Raw genomic sequence first — 17,942 nt, forward strand, 5'->3', positions numbered from 1 at the left:
AATTTTGTAATTATAATTTTAATAATTTATTAAAGTTCTTTATGTAACATGCTTAATTGTTTTTTTATAAGCAATTTTAAATTAATAAATAATTAAATTAATAAATGTTAAATTTAAATTTTTGCGCCACTGTTGGCAGCAGTGTTTAAAAAGACATGCGCAGTAATGCTAACCTTAATTAAAGGGGCATCGTCGGCTTTTATGTGTGGATTATTATTCTGAAATAAAACTTCAATAAAATCGAAGTTATTGCTGTTTGTGATGAGAAAAAAGTGTCAGTAACAATGTCAGGAGAAATTGGATTGGAAAAATTTGTGCATGACATTCGAACACTTTCGGCAGATGGTAAGAAATCATTTTTATAGTGAATTTTAAATATATGAAAAACATAACCTAAAAATAAATAAAATCACTCGAGGAAAAATAAAGAATATTTTACAAATTTATGTTTTTTTTAAAAAAATTTATTTAAATTCTCAAGTGATTAGAAATAAAAAAAATTCTAAAGATTATTTAAGGATAATTGTCAATTAAGAATTTTTTAAAAACGTTAAATGAATTTTAAACAAGTTTTCATTTCTAATGGTTTGATTATTTTTTTACTAATTTTATTATTTAATGTTATTTATTATAAGAAAATTTAATATTCTGTTTATTAATTTAGTTTATGTTTTTCTTCGAATAATTACGTAAATAGTTGAATTAAATATAAATATAATTATTTATATTTTTTACAATTTAGATGAAATAAAAAAATTTTTTTAATTTCAAAATTAATTGATTGTAAAATTAATTGTGAATAAATTGTATATGAATGGCATAAAATATGTTTTCTCTCTATTTTTTTAAAGGAAATTTTCAAGAGATAGCGAGCCGAATTAACAACTTTGTACATTCTCTCCTTGGAAATGGACGACATTTAGATATTGTTTTAGAAACTTTTGGCGTGAATCAACATTCATTAGGAATTTTAATTGTCATTATTACAAAATTAACTATCATAAGCACAACTGAATCGCCAAGCATAGATGCATTTAAAATTGTCTTAACTCAAATTCAAGAATTCATTGATGGCTGTAATGAAGAACAAATTCGATATGCAATATCTTCATGTAATTTCTAATTTTATTATTTAGTTATTGAAACAAAAAAAAAACAACACACGTTCAATTAATTTTAAATAATGTAATTTTTCTTAATTTGATTTTAGATGCAAAGCTTTTTCACATACTGAAGAATCTCCTTCTAGATTTTCAAATACCAATGTGTGGAATTGATATTTTTTGTCGAGCAATACGTAAAATTCAAACAAGTAATAGCCAATTGACACCAATTCATGCGGAACTTTGTCAACTATGCCTTGTATCAAAATGCTTTAAACCAGCTCTTGAATTTTTGGATGTCGATATTACTGCTATTAGTTCAGCATCTGATGAATATACAAAATATTTTTTACTCTATTTCTATTATGGTGGTATGATATATACGGCATTAAAAGATTACGAGAGAGCTTTATATTTTTTTGAAGTTTGCGTAACAACGCCAGCAATGGCCGTGAGTCATATAATGCTCGAGGCATACAAAAAATATACACTTGTCTCATTAATATTAAATGGAAAAGTTGTATTTTTGCCAAAATTCACAAATTCAGCAGCGCGACTCATGAAACGTTTGAGTCAAGCCTATCAGGAATTAGCCACTGCCTATGCAACTAATAATTGCGATGAAATTCAAGCAATTATCACAAAATATGAAGATCTTTTTACAAGAGATCACAATCTTGGATTAGTGAAACAAGTACTTGGTTCATTATACAAGAAAAATATTCAAAGGCTCACAAATACATTTCTTACGCTTAGTTTAAGTGATGTTGCCAGTAGAGTTAAATTGGCTGGACCTGCAGATGCTGAACAACATATTTTAAATATGGTAAGAATCTTCTTTTTCTCATAAATTTCTATTTTTTCAATATTTTCAATTAAAATATTTATTTTCTTAGATTGAAGACGGAGACATTTTTGCAACAATCAACCAAAAAGATGGAATGGTTATATTTCATGATGATCCTGAAAAGTATAATTCACCTAGAATGTTAGCGAAATTAGAAAAGGAAATGGCAACGTGTGTAGAATTAGGTAAAAAAGTTCTTGCCATGGAAGAAGAAGTGATAGTAACACCTCAATATGTTCGAAAAGCATGCGGACAAAATGATCAGGATGATCAGGCTGCTTGTGCTCCACCGATAAATGTTACAAAAGCACCAAGTCAACATAAACATAATACTTATTCTATGTAAATACATAGATTTCATTACTTTTTAAAAAGTCAAAGAAAATCGTCGTGTCAAAAAAATATGCTTTAACAACAAAGCCTAATTTTCAATGACTTTTTATATATTAAAAACCGTAATTTCAAATTCATCATATTTTATTAATCATAAATTTTTCAGAAAATTTTTTTTTAAAACATTGATTGAATTTGTTGCATTGCAATCTATTTTTTTAATTTTTGTTTTTATTTTGTTCATCAAATTACGTTTACAACTTGCATTCAACCTATAAATATATATGGTTTGTAAATATTTTTCAATTCATTTCATTATATAAAATTTAATGTTTAATATAGAGAGAATATTCTCAAGTTCTAAAAAAATTAACAGTACTGAACCAAGCCTTTAATATTATAGAATTGTGAAACTTAGTTTTAAGGATGTTTTACAGAGACGACACAATTCGTAATTTCTTACAATTTCCAAAATTATGAAAAAAATGGCTCAATTTATCAACTTTTAGTAAAGAAAAAAAAAAAAAAAAATGAAAGCAAACAAAAAGAAAAATAAATCGTCGCAAATAAAATGCTTTTTATTCGAAGAAAATCTACACTAATTAATTAATTTATCTACTATAAATTAATACGATTTTTGTAATATTACTTAAATAAAATTTGTGAAAGCATAAGAGAGGTTTGCCTAATTTTCCATAGGTACTTAATTTTAAACAGTTCCTTCTATCCACTAACATATAAATGCAAACTTTATTACACGTAAATTAATTAATCAAATCAAAATTGTAAAATGTTTACAAGGGAAAAATAATTTTTTTTTTAATTTATTAAACTTAAGCATGAAAATTTGTCTAAAAATTAGGTATTCTTATTAAAAAATTGTATAATTAATTTGTATTTATTTATTTATAAACGGGATAAGCCGTTTATTACATAAGTATAAATAAACTATTTATAATATATTATTTAATAATAATGAAAAAATTTGAAAGGAGTACAAATTTTTTATTTTTTTCATACAAGAGTCACAGAGTCATTCTATTTTATTTCAACCAAAGTCGTTGCCGATTATAATTTAAAAAAATGATGATATGCAAAAAACATATTTTTCTAGATTACATTTGAGAAAGAAAGATATGAAAAAAGTGTCACGTTTTTAGCAAGTAGAAAGTATTTATTTACCAATTAATTTTAATAAAATATTTAAATAAAAACAGAAAATTACTCTATTAAAAGTATAACATTTTTTTTATATTTGTTCAAACTTCAAAATGACTAAATTTAGTACTTTTATTTTTTTTAGGGTCATATGATTTCACATATAAATATTCTCTGTATGTTTTTTCGCAAAATAATAATTGACCTAAAATTTTGTGAAGAACACAAAAATAGAATATAAGAAATCACTGTTATTTACCAGTGTATATTAATATTTTGTCCAAAAATTTATTCTTAAAATATTGCATATTTGAGAAAATTCATGACAACAATACGATTTTAATAAATTCGCTAAAAAAAATTCTGGTACATTTCTGAGTTCTCCATAAAATTTTAGCTCAAACTATCAAGTATTTCACGAGAAAACCTACGGAGAATATTAACATGTGGAATCACAACAATTACCTGACCTTAAGTATTTAAAGATACAAAGTAATAAATAAATCATGTTTTCAAAGTTCACCTTTGAAACAACCTAGTTTTACGATTTTTCTCTTAGAAATCAGAAATAAAAAAATTAATTAAAAACTTATTAAATATAAAGTATTTGCGATGAACTAATAGATTTTCTTATTACTCTTTTAATTCCATCATTATAAATATAAAAACTGTTTAATTGAATATTTTAATACTTTTTTTTTTATTTTTAAAACAAGATTCAGGAACAATACAAAATTCATTGAGTAACAACTTAAATATTATTCTCCAGTTGTTAAATTTTTTCCCTATTTCTTCAAAAGAGTTATTGACATTTTGAAATGTAGAAAAATCAACAAAGTGATAATTTTTAATTAAAATGTTTTATACTATTATAAATTTCAATTTAAAAAAAGTGCTAAGAAAATTTGAAATTTCATCGCAAGTATTCTATATTTGGTAAAATCATTTATTTTTCACAATTATGTCAATAGTGCTTTGTAAATATGGCCATATTTAGACAAGAAATAATTGTATTGTATTGTCAAAAGAATAAAATTATACTTATTTTTCACAATTTTTATTTCTAATAATTAATTGAGAAAAATCTTAATTATAATTGTAATATTAATTAAAATTATATTCTTCTTTAAAATTTAACAAAAAGTGAAAGAATTAAATATATTTAAAAAATAAAGAAATTGTGTTTAAAAATGTAACAAAAATAGAAATAAATATTAAAATGATATCAATGCAGGAAATATATCGGATATTTTGAATTGTTGTACTTAGTGTACAAGAAATGAAAAATAAATAATACATGGCGTCAAGAGAAATTACAATTTATTTATTTTTTTTTTATTACTCAATTATGGCTAATTACTTATTAACATATATGCTTATATATATGTTTAATTACATCCTCCTGACTAAATCCATCGTAAAATTTTATGGATTTCATTAATTCCTTATTGTTCATTATTACTTTTAAATGATTCACATATTCGGGCCAAACAACTTTTTCAAAATATCCCGGTACATCTGGTGGTTCATATACACGTAATTTTCGACGATTGTAGCATTCTTCTTTTTCCAATGTGAGAAAATATTTAAGATTGCACAAATCTAATATTGGTTTATAATCAAATATCAAAAATCCCTCGATAATTAAAATCTTTTTTTCATTTTTAGGTGATACAACATTATTGAAAAGTGGTTTCTCATCGAGAATTTTTCGAATATCAGAATACATTTTCTTCATATCCAAACTGGAAATAATGTCAAAGTTTATGTGATTCAATTCTTCTATCCAAATATGTCGAGGATCGTCAACATCATGAAAGTAAGTATCCTGTTGAATTAAAATAGAATTTTTCAAATCTTTATGAAGTTTTTGAGCGATGGTTGTTTTTCCACTACATGTAGCACCGGATATTCCAATCACTAACCATTCCATTTTAATTATTCGGTAAAAGAGAGAAAGAAATCACTTATATATGCAAAATTGAATACTGAATAATCTAATTAAAAAAAAAAAGTAGAGAGCGCTGGTCAATCGTTTTAAAGAAATATTTAGTTCAAGGCTGTTGTGATAATATGTCTAGATAATTTCTTACGCTCACATATATACAAGATGGAGAACTCGATCTTTACGAATTTAATATTTAAAAAAATATATATATCAGAAGGGAAGAATATAACACAATATTTATTCTTCTTTTCGTTGATTTTTTCGATTATTGAGATAAGGCCTTATATGATACGCAGTGAAAAGCATTAATCCACCAATTAAACAAAATCCACCAATTGCAGGTATCATAACAGCCGTGTTATTTGAAAAAAATAAAGATTTAAGTCTAATATCATCAATAAGTGGTAATCCAATCACCCAAATAGTGTAATATAAAAAAATAGCCGAAGTAACTATTAAAATAGCTTTTCCTTTTTCGTGATCGCTATCTAACATAATTTATTGCGATTCAATGAGATTTTTTTCTTATCCCTCGTTGAAATATTCAAGTTCAAACTTTTTACGGTCTTCTTCAGTGAAAACAGTGGTTTCAGTTTCTTTTACTTCTTCTTTTGAGATATATCGCTTCCTCAATGCTCGTTCAAGTAGCTATGTAATAAATATTTATTAAAATTAATATTACAAAATAGTAAAAGATTTTTTGTTTGATTTTAATATTTCATATATTAAAAAAATTTTAATTATATTTTTTAATTTAATCCGTAAAAGGCAACGTAAAATTAATATTTAATAAACAGTTTATTAAAATTGATAAAAACATACTTTATCTGCAGTTTTGAAATCAATTGTAGTCTTGCCAAAAGAAAGAAGCTTTTTTATATTTTCTTCGGTGGGATCTGACTTCACTTCTAATTGTTTTTTAGCCTCGTAAACAGTTACTCTATTTGGCCTCTTTAATATATCTTTACCTGTAATTTAATTTTTATATATAATTAATAGTTTGCTTTTCTAAATTTCAAAAATATTATAATATTCAAACTAATATAACAATACGGATAAAGATTAAAAAAAATACCCAATGCAATGAATCATTGATTTTAATTAGAATTCATAACAATTTTATAACTTTTATTTATACACATAATAAAATTAAAAACGTACGTGACTTGCTCCGTTTTGAGGTTAATCTATGATTGACTGGAATTAAATCCAATATTCCCTTATCTGCTCTTCTTACTTTTCCTGTAAAAGATAGTAAAATTAATTACACTGTCATTGTTTTTGTTATAATAATTTTTAATAATAGATAAATCATTTATTTATATTTGTTATATATATTTATATTAAGTTCACGTGAAATGTTGTTAAATTAACCTTGAAGGTAATTTACCTTGTTTAACTACTTTTTCGGAATTTAATATATCCAAACTTTTTTGAACGAGAGAATTAGACATTTCTAAAATTGATTAATTAATTTTTTTTGACATAAAAACAAAATTAAAAACATAAAACACATGAGTAAACAAGCACGATACACACAAATGCATGAGACACGATCCATGCACACGAATCGGTAGAAAAGACATCTACCTTGTCAATAATCAATGTAAAACTTGAGAATACAAACATCTTTTCACAAACATACATTTATGAACATAAAAATATGAGAGACACAAAAGATATTACCATTTTTTTGCAATACATAAATATACGTATTAAAATACAAAGCATTCAATAGCTTAAAGTTTTTAATAAAATGTTGTCAGATATAATTTTTAGTTTCTTGTAGTTGGCTACAATGTCAGCTGTCTACAAACTTCAAACATTTTCCAAAGTGTTGTTATTATCGTTTCACATAGATAAATGAAATTTAATTTATTTTTCCCAAATAATTGTAAATGTTCGCGAGTGTATAATTCATTTATTAAAGCAATTGAAAGTGATTAAATACTTTTAAAAGAAAGTTGATGAATAAGCGTCTATAGCAGCCAGGAAACATGTTTTTATTGTATCCATAACCTTGATTTTTTCTGTAATTTTTCTTACAAAATTGAATGCAGAAAAAATTGATAAGTTATACAAGAAAATATTCATATACCATACAAAGTAATTTAAAAAAAATTGGAGATAAACATAACCTTTAAATTTTGAGCAAGTGAGTAATTGTGGAAATTGTTTTATTAAACTATATCAGATATTGTCATTTCGGGTAAAAATAAGCAGTTGATGTTTGCGCTTAATTTATAGTTATTTCAGTAAGTATGCAATTAAAATTTTAACATTTCTTTTCGTATTTACATAGTAATTTGAGATATGTCTTTTTTATAATTTATAAGTATTATTTATTTACATGAGAAGAAAAATTGATTTTTGCTTTTTGCAATTTCAGTTGCTATATTGTTATAAACATAGTATTTAATTCATTGTTTTTAAAAATATAAAAAAGGGTCTGTTGCAATACCATAAAACGGGGTTATTTCGCTCAGTGTGGGTAAAGTCGCTCACCCATTTTTTTCCTTTAAATTTGATTTAAACTAAAATTTAGTATTTCTATTAACAAATTTAACATTTTTACCTGGTAATAAAGGTATTAAACTTTATTTTAAAGCTGAAATAAAGTATAAAAATGGGTGGGCGAATTTACCCGCAATGAGCGAAATAACCCCGTTTTACGGTACTTGTGATCTTTTGTTTTTTTTTACAGTTTATTGTAATAAATAGTACACTTTTGAAAGCAAATACATTATAACATTCATAAAAAAAATAATAAATAAAAATATAATGTAAAAAAATTAATTTTTTTTAAAAATAGAATGCTTTTATTATTTTTTAGTTTATAACTAAAAAAAATAGAACTTTAAATGAAAACATTCTAAAAATAATTGTAAAAACTTCTATAAATTTCTAGAAAGTTCTATGCCATTAAGAGGTTTAAAACTTCAGGGACATTTTTTTAGGGAAGTCAAGTAATAACTTAATGCAAAAAAAACCAAATGTATTTTTCAAAACAATCCATTTTTTACATTACTGATGGAACATTGTATATTACATTCACTTTTACATCAATTTAAAAATGTAGAAAAGCAGAATCAAATTCATTTTCTGCATAGTGTAAAATATATCGAATTTGAACTCTTAAATATAAGAGATCCTTTCTAAAGAAAGAGATTGCGATTAATATATAAATTAGTTTGGTACAAATAATAAATTTATAGTTTTTTTTAAGAATCAATAAGAGAAATTTCTTTCATAATATTTTTATACCAATTGTACTTATCATTATTGCGGTGCACATAATTGAGACGAATAACATGAACACTACCTAATCCTTCAATGTTTCTTTGTTCACAATTTTCAATATCAAATTCGCTTCCAGGTAAAAGAATTACTTTATATTCTGGAGTTGAATGTAATTCTATTATTTTTGCTCTTATGTAAGGAGTGAGAAATTTAATTTCATACAAAACATTTATAAACCCGTATGCTGGAAGTGTAGCCAATTTTAAGGCAGATTCTCTACTTGTAGAGAAATATGTGAATTTCTTTAAATTAATCTGTCCAGAACATGCTGTCTTGTCAATAATACCTATAGGTTTCGATTCAACTTTAAATAATGAAAGGTCAAATTCTTCGTTTGGATCGTCTGATTGTCTTATTGCTAATTTATATAATGCAGTTTTCATTAGTTTCGCCTCACTCGTGTCACCTGTTATTCTTTTATATCCGTTTGTCGCAAAGTTTTGTATGGCATAGTAATCTTCAAATGTGGCAACATAACGTGCGTCCTGATCGTTAAAATCTTGAATTATTCTTTCTATGGATACACCATTTTCAATTTTTTGTCTTTCTTTGAAACTGTAAATTGAATCAATTCTCAACGTACCATCGAAGTTTGATAAATTTTTACTGTCAAGATGAAATTTGTACCTTAATTTAGATAGAAGAACAGGATTATCTATTATATAAAATTTGCCCCACTCAGGTACTTTAAAGTCTGCTGTATCTGTCCAATTTTTTACAAATTGGAAATCAATCCTGCCTTCATCTGGAAATGTATACTTTGCCATTGTTTCCAATATTTCTTGTTTTATAAGATTTGCTCTTTTTTTCAAGATGAATGTTATAACTTCATCCAGATTCCGTTCTTTTTTCTGAGCACGCGCATGTCTTGGGCAATCCGTTAAAGGTATTGAATGTTCTAGGTATTTATTAATATCACATCTCTGAGTATTATAATTATGTACAAATAAACCTTTAAACCAAACTTTAGTCACATTTGATTGAAGCTGGTTATTAATTTCATACAGGAGATGTTTAGGTTCAACAGGTTCAAGACTTTCCATATTAATTTCAGTATATATATTTTCATTTTGTAATGACTTTTTCAGCAGCGAAACTAATATTTGTTTTTTAAGTTGATAATCAGTTCGTAATTGTACAGTTTGATTAACAGATGAATAAATAAATTTATAACCATAACCAGTATCGCTTCTGACTTTTTCAGTTTTTACGAATAAATATTGATTACGTACTTTTTCAAAAGAAATAATTGATTTAAACGTATCTGTTTTAAATTTTTTCATATTATTTAGATTATTTATAACTGACGTATAGGAACTATTAATTTTATGTCCTAATGTATTAACAATTGTTTGTATTAATAATATATCCTCTTCAACCAGGACGGTGAGATCAAATCCAGGTTCTTCCATATGTAACACAAGTTTTTTCATAACGTCGTTTAAAATTTTATTTTCTTCTGCAATTTTATATTCTTTGTTAACTGTTAAAGAGACTTGTACAGTTTTAAACGTTGTACCTGCTGAATTTAATAAAGATCGTGTATCGTAGTAAGCCAATAATTTATTAACTTTATCTTCATTCCACTGATGCAAAAAATTAGTTTTGTTGGTTACACAAACTTCTTCGTCGTTTTCTTTATTTAGTGGTTTCGTTATGCATGGATAAAACGGTACTAAGGATAAACCAAATTCTTTCCACCATTCGCCTAGTGATACATCTGTGCCAACAAATTTAAGATATGATTCCAACCTTTCTTGTTTATAGTTCAAAAAGTTATTCCAAAATACATCCATAGTCTGCTCAACTGATTTTAAATTTATTCTATGATATCGATTTCTTAATAACATTTGAACATTAAGGCCAGTTTTTTGTTGAAAACCGATAGGATCATCACTTTCTTTAATTAATTTCGCCGTGTAATCTCCACGCATTAATGCATAAAAATCTGCTGTGCCATTTTCAGGGTAATAAAACACAAACAAATCATATGGTATTCTTGTATTGATACCAAATCTACCAAGTATTACCTTATCATCCGGAGCTAGTAATTGTATAACTAAATCAGCATATTTTAAAATTCTTAACAATGATTTACCGAAAGATTTCTGTACAATTTTTAAATCATGCATTTTAAAGGTTTTACTAATATTATTTATTCGGTAATGAACTTGTTCAGTTAAATTTGATAATACGTGATCAGTCCCACAATAAAAGTGTTCAGGAAAAGTTAAATATTCTTGAATGTTTGATTTTATTTCATCTTTACTGATATGTGGGCAATTACTTTCTAAAATAGATTTAGCTATTGCCGAATAACTCTTAAATTCTGATAATGCGACATGTATTTGGTACTTAGTATCATTGTTTAATGTTTTCATTATTTTGTTAAAATTTTCATCCAGATGTGAAAAAAGTCCATCATAAACTACTTTCCAACAATTAGGATCGAACACAATATCTTTTATACTTTCATTACCAGTGTATTGTGTAGAAACATAATAAAAAAGAGCTGGAAGAGCAAAAGCTTTATAACTGACGAAACGTATGTTCTCATTATTAAGTGCATTTCTAAGTATATGTCCTGTTACCATATATCCTTCAAATAAATTTTTATGATCAAAAACAGTACTATTAATATTCTGTAAATCAGTATAAAAGGCAGTATTTGATTTACCAGTTCGAAGGAAAATTAGTCCAGCTTGTGCGTAAATGTAGTCAAGAGATAATAGATTCAGGTTTCTTTCAGGCTGTGGAAATAGCGGTAATATTATATCTGTAAATATTCTGTTTGCTGCTAATCGAGAAAGAATCGAACTCTTGCCATACTCGTTTTCAAATTTTGCACTTCTGAGATTAGCCTTTATGTCCTCGTACAAAGAATCTAATTGTAAATTTTTAGTTTTGCGAACTACTTCTGCTAAGAAACCATAAACATTTCCATACTTGTCAAATACCAGGGAAGTAATGATGTATTCAAACATTGCATTTACAAAAGTTTCATCCAAATTTTCATGGTTTTTTTCTCCATATAGATCACTACCTTCTAATAGTTTCCTAACCAATCTGAGTTTCATTGTTTGATTATCACGATTGACCTCTAAATATTCAAAGAGTGCATTGATAACTGGTATTTGTTTATTTTGATCATCTTCTGCCAGATGATTTTCCAAAAATAAATAATCACTGAGTGCGCTGAAATAACTAAATATTGATATGAATTGCACTGTTTCTATTGGATTTGTGTAAAGCATGTTATCCATTTTTGATAATGTAAAATTTAATATTATCTTATTGAGTGTTCATAGACATGTAAATGCAGTCGGGTATAGAGATTGTTAAATTGTGATGTTTTGTCAAACCTGTGGACAAATAAATTTATTTATGTTTATTATTTATATGTGCACGTTTGTGTCTTTGTAATAATAAGTGTCGTAAGTAACACAAAACTAAAGGCAGACCAATTATTTTAATTTGATTTTTGTGGTACATGAATAAAGATCTCGACTGCCCTACTCGTTAAATTTGAACCAGCGAAATTTCGCTGATTCTCATCTATAAGTATACCACTGATTCCAATCAGCGTATATACACTGCTGAATTAGTGAAATTTCACTGATTTTGTAGCGTATATACGCTAATTGGAATCAGTTGTATACTTTTCGCTGATTCAAATTTAGAGAGTAGACCGTAACGAGTGACACAAAAATTAATTTTAAATAATGGCTGCCTTTAGTCCCTTGTTGTTTTCATCAGAATCAGTTAAATTTCATTGGTGAAATAACTACACTGAGAAAATGTTTTGTATAAAGTTTACTCAAAAAGTTGGGTAAAATGGCTACACATGCGCTTTTGAACAAAGTGTCACCAACTGTAGTTCAAAATAAATGTTAGTAGGTGAAAATAAAATTGATGGATTTTTAAAATAAACTTCATAAAATTTCAGCAACCTTTATTATGGTTTAGAAATTAAAATTTTCATTTACGTTTTTAATTTAAGGCCATCCGGGAAAAATCCCTAACCTAAAAGTGTTTTCCCTTGCGAGATATTACTCGTAAATAACTTGAAATATCTTGTTCGGATTTGTTGGACTAATTAGATGAGGGCGAGCTGATTAAGAATCATCTCCATTTTTACAAGTAATTTTGTTGAAAAGTATTGAAAATCGTGGTTATAAAAGTTGGATTTTTGACAGAAGTGGGGACAGACATTGAATGGTGGCGCCAATTCTAGCTAGTGGCCGCTGCTGAACTAACTTACCCCAAATTACTCCACTTTAAATCTTTAATAAAATAATTTCCTCACAATATTATTGCAAAAATGGAGAAGAGTGATGAACTCAGTGACCCTTCCTCTATTATTCCTCCAAATGCCAACTCGAAATACTTTATTCTTTAAAGATGAGAAGAAATTTACGAAACCCCTTTTTGACAATTATACAAAATTCCGAGAAGAGCCCCTGGCAGGGTACCTTCCTCTATATGAGCCAAAAGTTTTGAACGTTCAAATGAACGAAATATTTTTTTGCAACTTCTTTAAGTACGAATTTTATAACAAAATTTTGTTTTAAATATCTAAAAAGAAATTATTATTTTAATAATTGTTTAATTTACTGTTTTATTTTACATTGACATCATAATTTTTGATAATTTATAGATTAAAAAAAATATTTCGTTCATTTGAACGTTCAGAACTTTTGGCTCATTCCTCTATTATTTCCAAAAAATTACAACCTAAAATATTCTATTTTTTCCAAATGAGAAGAAATCTACAAAACCATTATTTTCTCCCGGATGCCCTTAAAATAAAAAAAAATATAAAAAAATATTAATCTATTTAAAAAAACAGAATAAAAATAAAGTTAAAAATTATTTAGCAGAAGAAATAGTAATTTATTTTATATTGTAATATTTATCTAAATAGAATATAAATTATATTGAAATTTATAGAATAACAGATAATAAATTCAGATTCAAATAAACAATAATAAACTAATAATAATAAAATATATAAAATATTTAACTTTAAATGAAAAGACTTATTATGAAATCCTATTTTTAGTGTGATAGGTTCAGGTGCGTAATAAAAAAACTTTGATCTTTTTGAACTGCTTTATTAAAAGTAAATGCTACTAGTAAACTTAGTTACAAATTTTTAAAAAGTTTTGTAAATAATGTTTAAGCAAAAAATTTTTGCGGGTGCAAAAAAAAAACATTCAGTCCAGGCAGAAGTTGCGTGGTGGGGACCTACGTTTCACTCAACTTTTGAACGAACTATGACACACGCAGACGAATAAGTACCAAGGTAAAGCATAAAGTACATACTAAGTACAAAAAGTAAATCAATTTATGATCAAATGTGTTCTATAGTTTGGTCTAACATTTGTTTTAATCTTTACACTATTGTTTGAACACACTTTAAGAAATATATTTTAATAAACATACAAGAGAATTTTAGATATTAGAAAAATGCCCATATGTAGCCATTTTTCCCAACTTTTGACTATACTTTAAACATCGTTTTCTCAGTGTACAAGTCTGTGGGGCCGTCCATAAATTACGTAAGACTTTTAGGGGGGAGGGGGGGGTCAAGTTTTTCTTACGACCAATAGGAAAAATGGCGCTAATGCATGTAAAAAATCTTACATAGGGGGGGGGGGTTAAAATGACCAGAAAAAAGTCTTACATAATTTATGGACGACACCCGATTATTAATTCATTTAGTAAAATTTTCACTGAAAATCAGTGATAGACGAGGGGGAATTTACTCAGGTAGTCAAGTGTACACTCTTCCTGTAATACTTGTGTAATATCGTGCAATACCGTGTAATAATGCGTTATTACGGTACTGTAATAACGCAAAAAAGTCTGTAATATCTTTGTAATAATGTGTAATACTCTGTAATAACGTGTAATACTTAGTAATAAGGGTAATATGAGGTGTATTACTGGTAGTCAAGTGTACACGTTTTTAACTAGTAAATTCCCCCTCGGTGATAGATGACTGATTTTTGACCGACTTCTGACTATTTCACCAGTGAAATTTCACTGATTCAAGTTAAGAGAACGGGTCATTTATTAGGTTTTTTGATTTTTAAATCGAATTGTATAATAGTATTATGTCTTACTTATAGCCTTCAATATTGTACAAATATTTTTTTAAAGCTTATTTTAATTAAAATATGAATTATAGTTTCATAAAAATTAAAAAAATTTACCTCACTTTATACACGTGTGTATTCTATTATTTCCACAGTTTTAATGCCATTTCTTACTTCAACCAGAATATTAATATTCGATTATTATGTAAATTTTACATATTTCTGTAGATGTTACATTATATGTTTTTATTAACACAGTTTATTTTTATTTACTTATTGCGAAACTTATATAATTTTTATTATATTTTGTCAATTTCTTTCGAACAATTTCAAACAGTTTTAAAAAGAATATTTAAACATTGCGCCATGGTTCATAGAACAACTGCTATATATCTAGAATGGAATTTTTTTTTAAATTTTCAGTTAAGGTCAGAAACTTCCACGTGACATAGTATGGGAAAATATGTTTTCAAAAAACCAAACTTTCTCTAAACTGAAAAAAGAATTTGGGTTAAAATTTTTAGAGATGATAAAGAAGGATACAATCACATTTTTCCTAATGAATAGTATTATTTGCGGCTACGAGCAGATATGCGTTTCGTAATTTACAATAGGTCATTAACATGGTTTTTTACTGTAATTTACCATTTAAGGGAATCCGGGAGAAAATAATGGTTTTGTAGATTTCTTCTCATTTGGAAAAAATAGAATATTTTAGGTTGTAATTTTTTGGAAATAATAGAGGAAGGTACCCTGCCAGGGGCTCTTCTCGGAATTTTGCATAATCTTGATAAATAATTATTAAAAAAAATGTTTAAACATTGTCAAAAAGGGGTTTCGTAAATTTCTTCTCATCTTTAAAGAATAAAGTATTTCGAGTTGGCATTTGGAGGAATAATAGAGGAAGGGTCACTGAGTTCATCACTCTTCTCCATTTTTGCAATAATATTGTGAGGAAATTATTTTATTAAAGATTTAAAGTGGAGTAATTTGGGGTAAGTTAGTTCAGCAGCGGCCACTAGCTAGAATTGAGTAATATCTCGCACGGGAAAACACTTTTAGGTTAGGGATTTTTCCCGGATGGCCTTAATTATGTCAAAAATTTTCTACAGTAATTCACATAGATCAAACCTAACTTTAAAATGGCATCTATCACAAAAGTTTTAAAATTCTGTTTCTTCTGGAAATACAAAAAATGAAAGTGATATCCAAGAGTTTTAATTTTTTCCATTCGCCATATTCAATCCTCCATTTTGAGTTCTGAAAATGTAACCTAAAATTCGTGTTCAGCGACCCCAAAAACCCCTGAGTAACGAGATTTAGGCGAATTCAAAGAGTTTTTAATTTTTTCGTCCGCCATAGTGGATCCACCATTTTAAATTTTGAAAATACCTTTCCATTTTGAAAGGTACTCATCCAAAACAATGTTTAAGGCCTTAAACAAGTTTTTTAAATTTGTTTTTCTTGTTTTTTTTACAAGCAATATATTTTTGATTTGGACATTCTTTGCTTTAGTCGGCCATATTGATTCCACCAATTCAAATTTTTTAAATTCCCACTCGGCATTAAGTAGCTGACATTCATAGTTTTAATTTTACCTATGATAGAATATTTTTTGATGAAAACAAAACTGGAGAGCAGAGGTGGCCCTGTTGAGAATGAATGTCTCATACGAGGGGGAATTTACTAGTTAAAAACGTGTACACTTGACTACCGGTATTACACCTCATTTTACCCTTATTACTAAGTATTACACGTTATTACAGAGTATTACACATTATTACATAGATATTACAGAGTTTTTTGCGTTATTACAGCACTGTAATAACACATTATTACACGGTATTACACGTTATTACACAAGTATTACAGGAAGAGTGTACACTTGACTACCTGAGTAAATTCCCCCTCGGTCTCATATATATTTTTTTTGTAAAGAATTTTTTTTAATTTTCCAAAATTATTAATTTTAGGTAGGTATGTGATTGTTATATCCATAATGTTAATTTTTTATGAGGCTGAAGTACACAACGTTTTCAAAAACGAAAAATTAAAATAGGATTATTTTTTGAAGTTAATTTATCTCTAATTTTGATTTGCACAAACTTTCAAGAAATTAATACTTTTATAAAAGCCAGTTACGTCCGAATAAATGAGCCAAAAGTTCTGAACGTTCAAATGAACAAAATATATTTTTTTCAATCAAATATCTTTTTAGATAATTAAAACAATATTTTGTAATAAAATTTGTTGACTTAAACCAGTTGCAAAAAATATTTCGTTCATTTGAACGTTCAAAACTTTTGGCTTATCCGAATAACTTTAATTTTAAACCTCCATAAAATTGGCGTCGACGCTCAGCGTCGAAATTTATTCTTCACGGGACCAAAATTATTAAATCATTTTTAAAAAAGTTTTGGGTCCAGATAATACCTTGAAAAGTATTTCTCAAGGCATTATTTGGATTGAAAATCTTTAAAAAAAAATTTGAAATTTTTGGTCAAGTGAAAAACAATTTTTGGCGCTGAGCGTCGACGCCAATTTCATGGAGGTAATTTTAAGTCAAAGTATAATACCGTGGATGTACCAGTTACTGTCCATGTCCCAGTTTCTGTCCATTTTACAAATATCTCGTATAGTAATTTAAATTATTTTTTAACAATAATTTATTCCTTTTGTCACACAATCGACTTATTAGTTTAAGTAAACAAATAAAAGAAAATAATTTTTTTATAAATGTTATTTTGAAAATTAAACTGGACGGAAACTAGGTCTTAGGTGGACGGTAACTGGGACATCCACGGTACATATCGTCGAAATATTTTTTCATTTTCGTTTATAAAAATGTTGCGGACTTCAGCATTATAATTTTTTTCGTAAAATATTAAATGAATTGAGCGGAAATTTCGTGAAGAAGTAAGGAAGGGCAATGAGATTCGAAACTTCTAATTATTTTATAATAGTTACTTTAATAAATATTTTGCACCTCACTGCCCTCCTTATCATATTTAGACTTATCTACAAAATGCCATAGCTAAATCCATTCAGTATTTTACGAAAAGAATGGTCGAAAAAATTAATATTTTTGACCTAATAATCACATGCAGTTAAAATGCAATGAGAATGAGAGAGGCAGTCTAACTTTTCACTCT

General features: G+C 26.7%; 4 protein-coding genes across 4 annotated transcripts; 1 reads left to right on the forward strand and 3 right to left on the reverse strand.

Annotated features, from left to right (window-relative positions):
- The first annotated feature begins 179 nt into the window (after window positions 1-179).
- LOC127290246 (COP9 signalosome complex subunit 3) lies at window positions 180-2,957 on the forward strand. Its single transcript, XM_051318720.1, has 4 exons — window positions 180-345; window positions 852-1,112; window positions 1,211-1,929; window positions 2,000-2,957. The coding sequence occupies exons 1-4, from the start codon at window positions 285-287 to the stop codon at window positions 2,294-2,296; spliced, it is 1,338 nt and encodes a 445-aa protein (XP_051174677.1). The 5' UTR covers window positions 180-284; the 3' UTR covers window positions 2,297-2,957.
- Window positions 2,958-4,744: 1,787 nt separating this feature from the next.
- LOC127290250 (nicotinamide riboside kinase 1) lies at window positions 4,745-5,474 on the reverse strand. Its single transcript, XM_051318725.1, has one exon. It carries the CDS (start codon window positions 5,372-5,374, stop codon window positions 4,805-4,807), a length of 570 nt encoding a protein of 189 aa, XP_051174682.1. The 5' UTR covers window positions 5,375-5,474; the 3' UTR covers window positions 4,745-4,804.
- Window positions 5,475-5,819: 345 nt separating this feature from the next.
- Window positions 5,820-6,955, reverse strand: LOC127290253 (uncharacterized). The gene is made up of 4 exons (XM_051318728.1): window positions 6,780-6,955; window positions 6,551-6,631; window positions 6,212-6,357; window positions 5,820-6,037 (listed from the first exon to the last, which is right to left on the reverse strand). The coding sequence occupies exons 1-4, from the start codon at window positions 6,841-6,843 to the stop codon at window positions 5,915-5,917; spliced, it is 414 nt and encodes a 137-aa protein (XP_051174685.1). The 5' UTR covers window positions 6,844-6,955; the 3' UTR covers window positions 5,820-5,914.
- A 1,418-nt stretch (window positions 6,956-8,373) lies between these two features.
- On the reverse strand, window positions 8,374-14,983 carry LOC127290236 (uncharacterized). The gene is made up of 2 exons (XM_051318703.1): window positions 14,908-14,983; window positions 8,374-12,051 (listed from the first exon to the last, which is right to left on the reverse strand). Exon 2 carries the CDS (start codon window positions 11,950-11,952, stop codon window positions 8,611-8,613), a length of 3,342 nt encoding a protein of 1,113 aa, XP_051174660.1. The 5' UTR covers window positions 11,953-12,051; window positions 14,908-14,983; the 3' UTR covers window positions 8,374-8,610.
- Window positions 14,984-17,942: the final 2,959 nt, after the last annotated feature.

This window comes from Leptopilina boulardi, unplaced genomic scaffold (genome assembly GCF_019393585.1).
Source record: "Leptopilina boulardi isolate dan_hultmark-lab unplaced genomic scaffold, ZJU_Lbou_2.1 LbouV2_58, whole genome shotgun sequence".
Classification (NCBI taxonomy): Eukaryota; Metazoa; Arthropoda; class Insecta; order Hymenoptera; family Figitidae; genus Leptopilina; species Leptopilina boulardi.

Bases quoted from the DNA above. Each gene is read 5' to 3' on its own strand.
- LOC127290246 (XM_051318720.1), top strand. From the start codon at position 285: ATGTCAGGAGAAATTGGATTGGAAAAATTTGTGCATGACATTCGAACA. The intron at 346-851 runs GTAAGAAATCAT...ATTTTTTTAAAG, and splicing joins TCGAACACTTTCGGCAGATG to GAAATTTTCAAGAGATAGCG. The intron at 1,113-1,210 runs GTAATTTCTAAT...ATTTGATTTTAG, and splicing joins TCGATATGCAATATCTTCAT to ATGCAAAGCTTTTTCACATA.
- LOC127290250 (XM_051318725.1), bottom strand. From the start codon at position 5,374: ATGGAATGGTTAGTGATTGGAATATCCGGTGCTACATGTAGTGGAAAA.
- LOC127290253 (XM_051318728.1), bottom strand. From the start codon at position 6,843: ATGTCTAATTCTCTCGTTCAAAAAAGTTTGGATATATTAAATTCCGAA. The intron at 6,358-6,550 runs GTACGTTTTTAA...ATTAAATTACAG, and splicing joins CTCAAAACGGAGCAAGTCAC to GTAAAGATATATTAAAGAGG. The intron at 6,038-6,211 runs GTATGTTTTTAT...TTTATTACATAG, and splicing joins ATTTCAAAACTGCAGATAAA to CTACTTGAACGAGCATTGAG.
- LOC127290236 (XM_051318703.1), bottom strand. From the start codon at position 11,952: ATGGATAACATGCTTTACACAAATCCAATAGAAACAGTGCAATTCATA.